The 14,299-nt window shown below is 47.0% G+C and overlaps 1 protein-coding gene across 1 annotated transcript in view; it reads left to right on the plus strand.

Annotated features, from left to right (window-relative positions):
• Positions 1-8,501: 8,501 nt before the first annotated feature.
• Positions 8,502-14,299, plus strand: part of SLC24A3 (solute carrier family 24 member 3) — a 444,494-nt gene continuing 438,696 nt past the window's right edge. Inside the window, exon 1 of the mRNA XM_017666356.3 lies at positions 8,502-9,436. Coding sequence (XP_017521845.3) covers positions 8,992-9,436 — 445 coding nt within the window. The 5' untranslated portion in view covers positions 8,502-8,991. The remainder of the gene's footprint in view (positions 9,437-14,299) is intronic.

Here is a 14,299-nt window from a genome sequence, read left to right on the forward strand (position 1 = left end):
ATTTAACAATAAATATTAATTCAACTGTATCAATAATCACATTAAATATCAATGTTCTAGATACACCAATTAAAAGATAGGCAGAAAATATATATATATGCTAGAAAGTTGAATCTATCTAAGAAAAGCAGAGCATCAGAGAAAGAGTAAGTGAGGGTAAAATAAAAACTGCAATTTTTCTTATTCTTAATTGATCTAACAAATAGCAGTTAGTAACTTCTCTTACCAGAAATTTAAAAGTCTCTGACGACTGTACACCATTAGGAGTGATATGCGACAACTCTTTAGGAAAAGGAAAGAAACCCGAGTTTTTGTAAATGAGGAAATGAAGGCACCTGGGAGTTGTGACATTCTCCTAATCCTGTATATCAATAGAAAAGCAGAAACAGCTCCTGGTTCTTCTGAGCCCTGATTTTGGCAGAACATTCATCCATAGTTCTGGAACCAGGGATTGTTGGTCAGGGTGGAATAAAGTGATTTGTGTTATGGAGCCAGAAGCCCTTGTTGTGCCTTCAGTGACTCTGAGATTTCTCTTAAATACCAAGAGAGGTGAACGAATGTTTTAAGAACAAGCAAAACACCTTTGAACCATGACATTTTGAAGCTGGTGGTCATCAATACCATAATACCCAATAAGTCTGACCAAAGATCTCTTCATGAAAACCTCTTCAAGTGATCAAAGACAAAAACTGTGTCTAAAAATAGATTTGTTAATACTTGTAAAATGTGGATGACCTAAAAATAAAAAAATACAAACCTATTTGATTGTAAATAACTACCTCAGATTGATTTATGTACTTTACTAACACTAGGTTTGGATCATATAAATATTTTATTAGATTTTTCCACTCTGAACAACATCCTTGTTCTTTGAAAGACGCAACTAAGTCTTATAAGCCTCGATTCCTTGACTGGAAGATTCATACTATGGAAAGGTTGTGAGATCTTGAAGTTGGATGTGTACCTACACGAGTACTTCCTGGGGATAGCAAGACAGGATGGAAATACAACCTATAAAGGGTCCTTGTGTTGTCCTCCTCCTACCCTTCATTGTTTATTGTCTGAATGTAGCTGCCCACCCTTCTCAAGTTCCCAGCCTGCTCACACACACTTTTATGTCTCCTCTAGTTGTTATTAAATGCTTCAGGGAAATGGCAAGTTTTAATAAAATGGTTGAATACCAAATAGTCATTGTTGTGCACAAGATCCATTAATGGGTGCTAAAATTAATGGATGCAATTTTGAGGAGAAACCAGATTGCATAGTTTCAAAGTAACTCCTCCCAAGATATTAATTCCAAATGATCAAGGTGAACATGCCAGCAATAAGACATAGTGGCATCACAAAACCCTTGATATGATGCTCTGAACACTTAGCATCACTTCATTGTCAAAAATGTATAACCTCATGCAAATCATTTGACAAACCAAATTGAAGAACACGCTACAAAATATGCCACCAGTAATCTTCAAAAGTGTCAAATCATGGAAGATAAGACATGACTGAAGAACTGTCATTGATTGGAGGAGACACTAAGGAGAGATAATAATAGAATGCAATGTGTGATTCTGGATAGGATACTAGAACAGAAAAAAGGACAATAACAGAAATGATGGAATTTGAATGAGGTCTGTAGTTTAGTTAGTAGTATTGTACCTGTGTTACTTTTACTGATTTGATTATTGTGCTACAGACATCCAAGGTGGTAACTCTTTGAGCTATTTCTCCAACTTTCTGTAACTTTAAAATTATTTCAAAATTGGAAGTTTAAAGAATCATTGTGCTCAACTTTTAACATTTGAAGGACTATTTTTTCATCCCTTTAATAATTTGTGTCATCTTATTCAAAAACTTGATATTTTTTACACAATATTGTAATGAGAATATGACTGATGCAGACTATGGGTGGAACCATTTTGAAAGAAAATAAAAACTTTGCCAAGCCAGGTTCATATTCTCAAATTCTCATACTGCTTTTTCAAAGTTTGATTTAAACCCTGTTTTGTGTTTAAAATATATTATACTCTGGTGGTGTTGCGAACTAACATAGTTTACAATAGACCTGGGATTTAACTTAGAAATTCTTCTTTTGAATGTTGCCTGGAGTGGAGGGACTTGTCACAGCTAAGTGTTTAATGATGTAGTTGGAATTCTTATTCCTTGAAGACTTCAGAATCTATTTCTTGTAGATTATTTTAAATGCTTAAACATTAGGACTTTGGTTTTCTGGTGTTCCATATTTAAGAGGTGTTTAAAAGCAAGTGAGAGATGGAAAGCTGAAAAAAATAAAATGATATATATAATCTTGAGTGTTATCACTTGCAGGTAGCCATCCATGCTTCTCTAACTTTGATGCACATAGGAATCTTCCATGGATCTTGTTAAAATGGAGATTCTGAGCCAACAGGTGGGCAGTGGGTCCTGGGATTCTGCATTTCTAACCAACTCCCAGGAGATACTGTCCTCGTGGTCCATGGGTGACATCTTGAGTAGCAAGGACATAAGTGGTTGGAAGTGAATGTTATGGATGAGCCATGTCTGCACCACGCATGAATTTTCAAAGAAGGGATTTAGTTTTAAACAAGTGAAATATTTAACTACTTTAAGACAGTATGGCTAATAAAAACATGAGGAAGTCTCTTCAATGAAAAAAAAGTCTGGAGATAGAGAATGCTGTATGTGACACACCAGTGGCCTTAATGTCAGACGTTGAGCAGAAACGCAGAGAGCACTGAGACTGCGGACTCACCTGAGCTGAAGCTGAACCTGTCAGGTAGTGAGGAAGGAAGCACTTGGCCCAGGCCCACAGAATCCCCCAGGACGATGTCGTCCACTGCCACCAGGGGGCGCGCCACAACAGCGTTTCAGGGTCGCAGAGACGACTGACTGGGGGGCCAGGGGAGAGGGCGGAGAGGAGTGGGAGGTGAAAGGAGATAAGGAAATGGATACAGCACGTCCAAAGTGGGGCCATCCCACGGTTTCAGAACTTGACCTCTGCCTCTCTGGTGAGAGGATCTTAGTTACGGGTCATACATACATTTACAACTTTGAGGGTATAACACTTAGTAGCTGAGCTTGAAGTGGATTCTAATCTGCAGTTAGATCACAGGTGGTGGGGAAGAGGGTTTTGCTGGGATTATCCTCCTAGGATAAGACAGGGTTGTTAAAATGCCAAGAGTAACTGACTTTGACATCGCTTTCTTTGAAAATACAATGTTTTGTATTTTCAAAATGCTTCATTGATGCAGATATCCTTCTGAGGAAGGGCTGTCATAATCTTTCTAGCTGTCAGTGATGAAACTGACGAACGGGGGCGGAGATGGCCTGCACCTTCAGTCTGTGGCCAAATTAGAATCAAAAGTCCAGCTTCCCTCTTGAGCCAGCAAAGGCTTGCCACCTGGGTGGGCTGCCCCTTCTGTGCCACCTTAGGGCTCCTCAGAAACAAGCCCCAGGGCACCAGTCAGCCAGCGAAAGGCTGGCAAAGGGCTCACATGGGAAGGCAGGCTTGGGAGCCCCAGTCATATGCAGCCTTTGGCTCAATCCTGCCAAAGTCAAACCACGTTAATTCCTTTAATTTAAGTTGTCTTTAACTACTTACACATGAACAGATTCTTTTAATTTTTACTTATTTTTTGAATTACAAAAATAGGACATGCTGATGCCAGAAAATAATTCTAAAAATATAAATAGTATAAAATAGAAAGGGAAAGTTGCTCTTTATTCATTGATCTCAAATCCTGTGACCTCACCTCCAGACCACTGTTGACTGTATAAAAAAATAGGTTTTTATATTATATAAATATACTTTATATATATTTTCATAAGTATATATATAGAGAGAAACACACAAATGATTTTGCTTAACTTTACATAAATAACATACAATTCATAATGCAGCTTGCTTGTGCCATTTAAGATGTATACCATATCTATCGGAGGAAGTTTTGAAATTTAAAAATGATAAAATATTTTACAGATTTATTTTCTTGATTCAAAACACGGGATTCCTAAGCCTGATATTTATATATTAACAAAAAATAACCCCCCAGGGCCCTCCTTGGGTTCCCCTGCCACACTCAGCATCCTGTCAGCTCAAGTTAACACTGATACCAGGTTTTCGTGTTTTGTTTCCCAGTGATTCTGATAGCATGAGCAAATTGCTCAAATTGTGAGTACTTAATTTTTGTCTTCCCTGGATGTAAAATTTTAACTGCTATTATTTCCATGGCTCCGGATTAGTTTTTTTTTTACAGGAGTCATTTTAATTTTTTAAAAATAGGACATGTGTGAAATGGTAGATAAAGCCATAGCTATAGGGTCTTTGTTTCTTCCAGACACCCAAAAACAAATCAATTAAAAATAGCGACAAAAAGGGAGTAGGTAATGCATTTTCCTTTTCAGTTTTGGCCTCCAGGATCCACCAAAAATACAGACTAGGCTGTCCCTTTCTCTAGAATAGCAGATCTCAAACCTTAACACAAAAGGTTCCCTGGGAGCTTGTGAACAATGCAGATTTCTAGGCCTCCTGGATCTACTTCCTCAGGATGGGGCTGGGAATGGACATTTCTAACAAGCTCCCTTGCACTTTTTCCATCAACATTTGATAAAAAGGATGCTCCATGGTTCTGCCATGGATTGGGTGGGAATCTTTCCTGATGACACTTCTGCTTTCCTCTCATGAAGGAAAAGGGAGCGAAATAAATGCACAGGAAATGGGCTGTGCTTTTCCTATTAAAAGCTGCACCCAGATCTTTTGCAAATCTTAGGAATTATTCTAGGTTTGTCTTTAAAAGCTTGACCCCCTAAATATGCCAGTGACCTGTTGCCGTGGGTAGTATAACGGGTTTGAGAAGCAACTGATGACTTTCAATTTCAGCTGGAGCTCCTTATAAAACTAGCTGATCTGAGAGGTCATTTGTCTCTGATCCATAGGCAGTGGTTGGTTATTCTTGGCTTCCTCTAAACTTGGAAGGGAACTGAAGCATGAGGTAAAAAACAATCTATACCTACACAGCTTGAAAAAGAACAAATCACAGCTCTGCCCCCACCCCATGGGCGTGGATCCCACAGGAACAAGGCTGAGGGAAAGTAACTCCCATTCACCTGAAGCTCAAGGACAGGCAAGAATGAACTATGGTGAGAGAAGTGGGGAGAGGGGTTATCATCAGAGGGTTTATTGCCTGGGGGGCGGTGGGTGGTACAAGGGAGACTTCAGGGGGCAGGAGATGTTCTAAGTCATCATATGGAACCCATGTAGGGTATGTATATCACTGAGCTTAATGCTTAAACTATATGCATTTTACTGTATGTACATTATACTTCAATAAATTTTTAAAGAAAAGGTGATGTATGGCTGTGAATATGACAATCCACCAGGAAAAGAATCTACAGTCATAACTATGTAGTGAGTCAAAAACCACCATATAAATGCAGGCAGTTGGGCAAAGAGAAAAGAAAAAGGAAAAGAAACCTGCTATAAAATAAGCAGTTTCTTTTAACTCCAGTTATGAACTGCATGCTTAGAATAATGTGAGCCCCTTGTAGACACGATGCTCCAAATGCTTCCAGGTGGGGGGTGTGGACTTCCACATGAACAGAAGGGGTTATTTTGTGCTTTTTGAAATGCTGATGGCTCAGGAAAAGTCTAATGGGCAGTTTCACCAGCTTTTTGATAAAGGCTGCAGACAAAAATTGGGAGGTTGTCAGGCCTTCTTGGGGGACATTAGGGTTTTGTCCCAATCTGGGTGGCTGTGCACGTGCAGGGTGACTCATCTGGAGGTGAGGAGCAGCAGGTCAGTTTGGTCAGAGTCATGCTTATGGAGGCTAGACCGTGACCAAGAGGCCTGGACGTGTAGTCTGTGGGCACATGAGGAGGGGCTGCTGCATCCGAGGACTGTCTCGGAAATATTCCATGGAATAGTTCCCTTGCATTCCCATCCTCTAACACTTGGCCTTATTATGCTTAAAGGTTTTCTACAAACATCTAGTGGTCTTTTCTCTTTTTGCCTGGGCTACATTTCCCTGTGAGCTGCCACGCATGGTGAGGAAGCTGACTTGTCATGTCACTGAGCAAGTGGTTTCTCTGATTTTCTCCTCTCTTCCCTTACCCCCTTCTCAATCGATGGATTGTCTGACACAACTGGCATTGTCTGGTGTTATGGAGACACAATCTCATGTTGTTGTAGGAACTGCTCAGTCAGGTCGGGGTGCTGTGGGTGAGGGGAGGCTGGAGACCTGGAAATAAGGCAGGCGGGAGTGGGGAGGCTGGGCTTCTCATCCTTTGTTATAAAGGCAGAGCTAGGAGAAGAGGACCACTCTTTGCCCCCACTTCAGGCCCACAGTCTTTGCACGGAACTGAAACTGGAATGTTTACGGGTGGTAAAAAAAGGGCATGGAGACCCCTGGTAAGCAGCCCAAGGTGAGGAGGTGCCTGTCTTATTCCTGGAAGAGTGAAGGCCCAGCACATCTTGGGGTGATGCCTCTCTTTCCAGGCAAGCTAATTCTCAGACAGGTGGGGCCTGGAATTTTCACCCTAAGGCTCCCTGTACAAAATGTGGGATCAAATACAAACAGGTTAAGAAATAAAAGGCAAAAAGCTACCTAAGGATTGATGAGAATCCTGACGGTGAAAGATAAATAGCACATTAGCTCTTTCAGCTCCTCCTCCTAACAAAATTTCATTTGCTGTGGGAACTCCTGAAGACAGGGAGAGGGCAGTAGGACCAAAGTCCTCTGGGGTCTCCCTCCCTCCTCCAGGGCTGGTGGAGGCCTTGACAGCCTGCTCCCTGCCTCCACCAGAAGGGTGCCTGTTGGAGGGAGGGGAGATGGGGATGTCCCTGGGCCAGGAAGGAACCTTCCCTCTCCTTGCAGAAGGTCATTGCCACGGTGGGTGGAGCCCACCAGGCTGGTCAGGGTGGGGACCAGAAGCCCCCAGTTCTCTTCCCTGGCTGGTGGTTAGTTGCTCAGGCGTCTTCACCTCTGCCTTACTTCAATATCCCACTGCTCTGAAATCTGTCCAAAAACATTCACTCAAAAGTCATTTCTATGTCGCAGGTGTGATCTCTCTCCCTCTTGCTCTTTCTGCCTCCCACTGCAGGTGCTGAGAGGATTCCCAGGGAACTGCCAATTCCTGGTTCCTCCCCTCTGCCTCCTCCTGCCTTCCTGACTCCTCTCCAATCACTGGTTTGCATTCCCTGTGCCTGTGTCATTTGCCCCTGAGCTGGCGTTCCTTCCCTCACTCAATCAGCTCCAGATTCCCTCGCTCACTTTCATTTTTCCTATTTCACTAGGAAAAGTGATTTGGGTGCCTTTCCTGTAGCTGAATGAAAGAGTATTCTGAGTTCTTAAATTCTCATTGCTGCATCTCCAAATGTTTGATGGAGGTAATGCAATGGGAGAATTCCCCGCACCCACTCCAGCCTGGATACTCTTAAATCCTCCTCAGTACCTAGTACCCAGAGCAAAGGGAGGACCACCAGGCATTGTGGGGAGGCGCCAGGCTGAGAATGGGAAGGAGTAAACGCTATGCCCGGGAAGCCAGTCTTCCAGGCTTGTTGGGTGGAAAGGCCCCCCTGTGGAAAAGACCTGCTTTGCCCTGTGCCGTGACCCTGCCGCCCCAGATGCTCTTGGGGACCACCTGGGAGGCTGTGGGCTAGGAGGCCACGCACAGAGGTGGACACACATGGACTGTGGGGCCTCCCAGCCTGAGGAGTGGAGAAACCTGTACAGAGGTTCCCTTCTTCCTCTTCGCTTCCCTAGATGTCTGTAGCTAGAGATCCTGACATGATCAGATTCCATGGAGACAGTCACCCCGACAGATGACACCTGGTTTCCAGGAGATCCTTTCTGGACAAGCCCTTTTGGTTTCAACCCTACCACAAGGGCATCACTTCCTCAGGGCTGTATCTACTGTCTCAGCCAGCAGCCCTAGGGAGGAATGAGGGAGGAAGTCTGATGGGCTGTGGGCCCATCCAGGCTCTAGGACAGACAGGCAGCACCGTTAAGTAGGTTCAAGGCAGGAGCAGAGACGGAAGCAAGGGAATCGGGGATATGCCTCTGACCTCAGGGGTAGCGGCTTTCCCTGTGGAAAGCCAGGAGCCTCCTTCTGAGGTTGGCCGGGGACAGTGCCACCTGTCCTCCCCTCAGCCCCAGCACTGCACTTGGTTCAGTGCGATTGGGAATGACGTGTGAGCCCGGTCTAGAAGGGGGAGCCAGGACAGCCCCAGTGAGCCAAGAGCCTCTGGGGAGTCTTCCAGGTCCGGAGCTTGATGTGCAGGGGGATCCCCACAAGGGGGCGGAGGGAAACCCAGGAGGCCCGCGTGAGGAGGCAAGCCCTGTGGCTCGAAGACGCAGCCTAGCGCACTCGCGGCGACCCCTTTTCGGGCATAGGGGTTGGGCGGTCAGGGGGACGCTGAAGAGACCCTCAGTTTCTCCGAAAGTTTAGAGAGAATCCTTTTTCCTGGAGATCGGCCTCTCGGTGGCGGTGTGTTTCCCGAGAGGGAGCCTCCTGCGCCGCCCCCTTCTCCTGGCACCGAACCACTGAAGGCTTGCGCACGGGGCTCCCTCCCCAGCTCAGTCTCCTCCCCACGCGCCCCCTCTCCGCCGTGCTGGCCAGCGCCGGGCTGCGTCCCCTGCTCTGCCCCCCGCCCAAGCCCGAGCCCAGCCGCCTCGCCGCTGCAGGCTGCGGGGAGCTGCTCCCGCCGCGCTCCCGCCTGGCTCCGTGCTCCTGGCACGCTCGGCCCCGACTCCCCGCGCGCGGACCATGGAGTAAGTAGGCGGGTGGCCCCGCGACGCGCTCCTGCAGCCGGCGAGGCCGGAGCCAGCTCGAGTGGCCTCTCCAAGCCGGCTGAGTTGGCCAGCGGCGGGCCCTCCTCCCGCCGGTCCTTCCCCGCTCCTCCTCCTCGGCCGCCGCCGCCCCCGCCTCCCGGCCGCCCCCGCCGCCCCCGCCGCGCCGCCGCCTGAGGCCGAGCGCGGACGCCGAGCGTGGGAGCCATGGCGCGCGAGGAGGAGAGGGACCCTGAGCGCCGGGACGCGGCGGCGCGGGCCAGCGGCGAGGAGGAGGAGGAGCAGGGAGCCGAGGGGCTGAGCGACAGCGACGACGAGGACGAAGACGCGGAGCCCCGCAGCCGCGAGGAAGAGGAAGAGGAGGCGGCGGCGGCGGCGGCCGGGCGGGAGCGCAGCGAGGACGCGCGGCTGCAGCGCGCAGGGCTGCCTACCACAGCCGTCCCCGCCGCGGCCGCTCGCGACAGGAGCTACCGCCGCCCGCCGGGGCTCCCGCCGGGGCCGCTGCCCTGCCTCCCGAGGATGCCGTCGCCCGACGACGAGGACCGCGAGCGACGCCGGAGCCGCCGGAGGGACCTCCTGCTGAGCCAGCTCTGCTTCCTGGCCTTGGTGGCGCTGCTGCTCTGGTCGCTGGCGAGCATGCAAGAGCATAATGGTGAGTGCTCGCCGCCTGCCCCGAGTGGGCGCTGCGGCTCCAGCAGCTTGCGGCTCCCTGGGTTGGGCGCCGGGCAGGCGGGCTGGGCCGGGGTGCGGGGCCCCAGGACACCCACTGCCCCTCCGAAGGACTCGGGAGGAGGGGGCCGTGAACGCAAGGGCCGCACCCTGGAGAAGCGGCCGGCGTGCTGGGGCGCCCGGCAAACCCTGGGAACCCTTACCTGTGCTTTTTTGGCTCTGCCCTTCTTACCACAATCTGGAGGGACTGTTGATAACAAGCGGTAGGGACGGTTATCTTAAATAAGTCCCTAAACATGGCCAGTAATAAAGTTGCCCTGGTGAAATTCGGTATCTGTGCAGGTAAACCACCTGTACAGTCTGGCTTGTAGAGGGCGTGAAGGGGGCGGTTGACTGGTGACACTCAATTCTCCAATGTTACCCACATAGAACAGGCGGGATGGAACAGGTCGGCAGCTCCACAACCTGCCTTTCCCGAACAGGTGCCAGAAACTTCGGATGGGAAAAAAGTGTTGGCCACTGGTCGAGAGTTTAGAAATGGACTTAATTTCTTAACACTGAACGCTCGCTGGGAAGGCTTTTGTGAACTTGCGGCTCTAAAAAAAAAATGATTTAGACCGTACTGCCCAGTACTCCATACATTGCTCTCAGGGTGCCCTTTACCCACAACTTTTGTCTTCTCTTTGTCCTTGGCCTTTCTTAAATTGAAACAGAACCTTGTGAAGAAATGTGCTCAGAGCAGTTGTCCATTGCAAACAGTTTGGATCCTGGGGTGCAGCTGTCTGAAATACTGAGGATAAACTTGGAAGAATAGCTATTATAAAACAGTTTTATATCCCAGCGGTTCAAGTGGCACCATTCCTGGGAAAACAGACATATAAATGGTTGTGAGAAAAAGCAGTTACAAATGTGTGCTTTGGTGTTAAGATTGACATAGCTCAAACACAAGGTGTCACGAAGTGCAGAATAAAGCCATTTTTATAGTGATAGTAAAATATTTCTAAAGGAGCCATTAATTAGAAAGGGGTCTCTCCCAAATTGTCTGGTCTGGGGCTTCCTGGGGAAAGCAGATGGTCCATCTTGGTTCAGGTCTTCGCGGACCTCTTGACAGACTTCCTCTGATATGGTAATGTGAGAGAGTCCATCCTGGTCTTCAGGGGAGCTGTTGAGACTCCATGGCTCTCTCCATTTCTCCTAAATCCCAGCTTATCTGGCAATGGGTTCTGACATCAGGAAGAGGACTGTGCCTGGGGAAGGGAAGCTGAACCTCTCTCCCAGGGTAGAGTCAGAACTGCCTAAAGCAGTTACTGACCCAGTCTCGGGAAGGGAAGAGGGCATTCATCACCCCCCTTTTAATCTTTCTGGCTTTTATGAGTGCAAAGCCCATTTCTACTTCATGCCACCTTTGCAAAGGACCGTTCTAAAACAATTACATGCCAGCCATTTTCCCTACAAGTTGGCGCTCTGTGAGTCATAGAGTTCTACCACTTTCCAGGATATAAAAGACATTTTTCTAGATGGAGAATGTGACCCATTCAGTTAATGGTCACCCAATCCATCAATGGCAGGGGGCTGCCTGGCTTCTTGGAAAACTGGGGTGTTCCAGGGGAGAGGGTGGCAGACTCCCTGCAAACTGGAAACCTGGCGGCTGGAATGATGTGTTACAGTGGCCTCCCTGGCAGTGACATTTCTGTTCAGGTGCCATGAACCCCGATTTCGTTCCATAGCACAGTCTTTCCCCCATCCCTTCCCTTGATTTCTCTCTTTTCTATGATTCCTATTCTCTTTATCCCTCCCCAACCCCTTCCGTAAATTCACAGCTTGAGAAGACTCCCCCCTGCCCCACCGGCCCCAGCCACTGAAGGTAACAGTGGAAAGCCAACAGTGTTTAGGGGGTGCCATCCAGCCCCCAGATGGGTTGCTAGTTGGAATTCTGTCTCATATTACCCCTTTCTCCACTAGATAATGGATAATTTGATTATTTGATGCACAGCAATATCTTGCAGCAGGGCCCAAGTTTTTTGAGATAATTTAAAAACAATTAAAATATGCAAATCTGCAAATGATATTTTTTTGCCCCAGGGGGTCAGCATTTACTATTCTTAAGCATTTGAATAGTGACGTTTTACCCTGGCAGCTTGGGGCTACACTACTTAAGGATCCTTTCAGTACAGAGTTTGAAAAGTAGCCTTGTTTTAAAGACACTGTGATGTGGAAAGGCTAAGTGAGTCACTCAAGGACACACAGCAGTTGAGGAGTAGAGGATGAAACCACTCGAGGTGACCTGGCTCTTTGATCCCACCTGTTTCCAGGTATTCATGTCACTATGTGGGTGCAGCTTTGTAATATTTATATAACCATGTGGGGGTACCTTCATAATGATCGCAGGTAATATTTTTATTTATTCACCTTGAAAACCATGCAGTGATTAAGTGTAACTTCTCAGAAGTCTGCTTTCTAACACATACTGATTTTTCTTTTTTTTATAACAGGGACAGCCCTTTTACCAAACCACAGTAGATATGTGTGGCAATTATGTTATAAAATGTGGTAGAATATTTCTAATTGTATGGGATCTGGGATCCCTTTCCGGACATCTAACCAAACTCAGCAGATTCTTTTCTGTCTGAGATAGGACACAAAAACCAGGAAAGGTTAATGCTGAAATCAAGAAAAATGTTAATTCTCATGATGACAAAAGCAGTAATAATAACTGTAATTCAGTGGGCTCATCGGTGCCAGGCATGGTGTTAAGAACACACTGTGTGCATTGCCTCACGGAGGCTGCGACCATTCGTCTGAGCCTTCGGGGGTAAAGAACGCAGAGGAACCCAAGGCTGAGCCCTGTTGAGTTGTTGCCCAGGCAGATCTCATTTTTGATCTCTGTTTTCAAAGCCAATTGAATTAAGGTGTCAGATTTGCTAAGGAGGGTTTCCTTTTTTTGTCTCAGTAAGAATGGATTACTTTTGTATGTTCTGAATGGTTTAAAAGTGTTTATATGTATATATGTTTATCTTGAGCTATTCTGGCCCAGGTACTGTTGCTGTAGAACAAATTATCCTAAAAGGTAGTGGTGTAAAACTACTCTTTTTTTTTTTTGGTACATGGATACTTTGGGTCATGAATTGGATAGGACATGGTGGGAATAGCTTGTCGCTGCTCCATTGTGTCTGTGCCCTCAGCTGGAATGGTGGAAATCTGGGTGACTTGACAGCTGACTCTGCAGTGACCTGGAGGCCACATCACTCCCATGTGTGGAGTTGATACCAGCTGTTGGCTAGACTCTCATCTGCCCTGTTGACCAGAACACCTGCATGTGGCCTCTCCATTTGACTTCTCCATGTGCCTTAGCTTGAACTTCCTCAAAGCATGGCACCTCAGTTCCAAGAGAACAAGGTGCAAGTGAGTGGCTTTTTTATGTCTTAGCCTTGGAAGCTGTTGGGTATCATTTCCACTATCTTCTGTTGGTCAAGGCAGTGGGATGTCAACTCAAGTTCGAGAAGGGACATAGATGCCACCACCTACTCAATGGTGTAGTGTCAGGGTACATTGTAAGGAGAGCATGTGTGATGAGAGGCATTGTGGCCATCTTTGGAAAACCAGAGAGGCAAAGGGGTAATAACTTAGGAGTGACTGCAGACATCTCCTGAAGTGGTAAGTGATGAGTAATACAGACCTGTATCTGTCTGTACCTATGGATCTATATACATTTATGAAATGCCTTCTGGTCATGAAAACATATCTGCTCATCTTAACTGGTGGGGGTCCAGAGGCGGCATTTGAAAAAAGGGCTGCAGGGGAGATGTGAACTGCAAATTTCAGTCGCAGATCTGAGAGCCCACCTTTAGCCTCCTGGCTTCCCATTCCTCAGAGGATGGCAACCAGGATATTTCGGCCTTTCCTGCAGTGATAGGTAGGCTGTGCTAGATTATCCGCCTTATCTTCTCTCCCTCTCTCCCCTTTCCATGCTTCAACCCCTCTTGCCTTTCTTCTGCTCCTCAAAAAGGTGGCACTTCTTCTGGCCCCAGACTTCAGGCACCTACTGGTCCCACTGTCACCTTTACAGCTAGTTAATACTTTATCCTTTACTTCCAGGCCCAAGACATTCCTGCCTAGTTTAGGCCCCCTTTTTGCTCTTTGCACACACTCTGTTTCCCTTCATAACATTTATCACAGTTGGCAATTGTGTATTTATTCGGGTATGATTTGAGTAACATCTGCTCTTAACCAGCTTCTAAGCTCTAGGAGGTCAGAGGCCCTATGAACTTTCCTCACCTTTGTCACCCCACACTTTGCCCATAGGAGTTGCTCCAAAGATATTTGTTAGGAGGCTGCTTTGATTTCTGGACCATAGTATCTGTGATAAAAACTAGCTACTGTGTGTCAAGAGCCCATTTACTGGCACTCAGTATTTTCCTGACTTATCATTCTGGCTTCCGTCCAGCAAATTCGATGTCACAATTTTTTCATGGGCTGACACTGAGCTGCAGAAAGTGAGTGTGTTGCCCAGTGCCACTTCATTAAGAGGCAGGCTTTGAACCCAGGGACACCTGTGTCAGAGCTGTGCGCCACTGCACCCGCCAGCCTCAGCCCAGGAGGACATGAATAGAAAGTGGGAGCCACACTGCCTTTTTTCAGTCAACTGGGGAGTAAAGGAGCACCAGAAGGTTGCTTTCATAGAAGCAGTGTTTTAGAAACACATTGCTTTTCAACCTTTTCTATTTTCTGCCAAAACACATATAGATGTATCTCTTTCCTCCTGGCTTTTCTTAGCTGCTCATCAACCCAGATTTTTCTCAAAGATTTCCTCTACTTGCAAGCCTCGAATCCTTGTAGGAAGATTTTT

The sequence above is a fragment of the Manis javanica genome, chromosome 5, assembly GCF_040802235.1.
Source record: "Manis javanica isolate MJ-LG chromosome 5, MJ_LKY, whole genome shotgun sequence".
NCBI classification, from domain to species: Eukaryota; Metazoa; Chordata; class Mammalia; order Pholidota; family Manidae; genus Manis; species Manis javanica.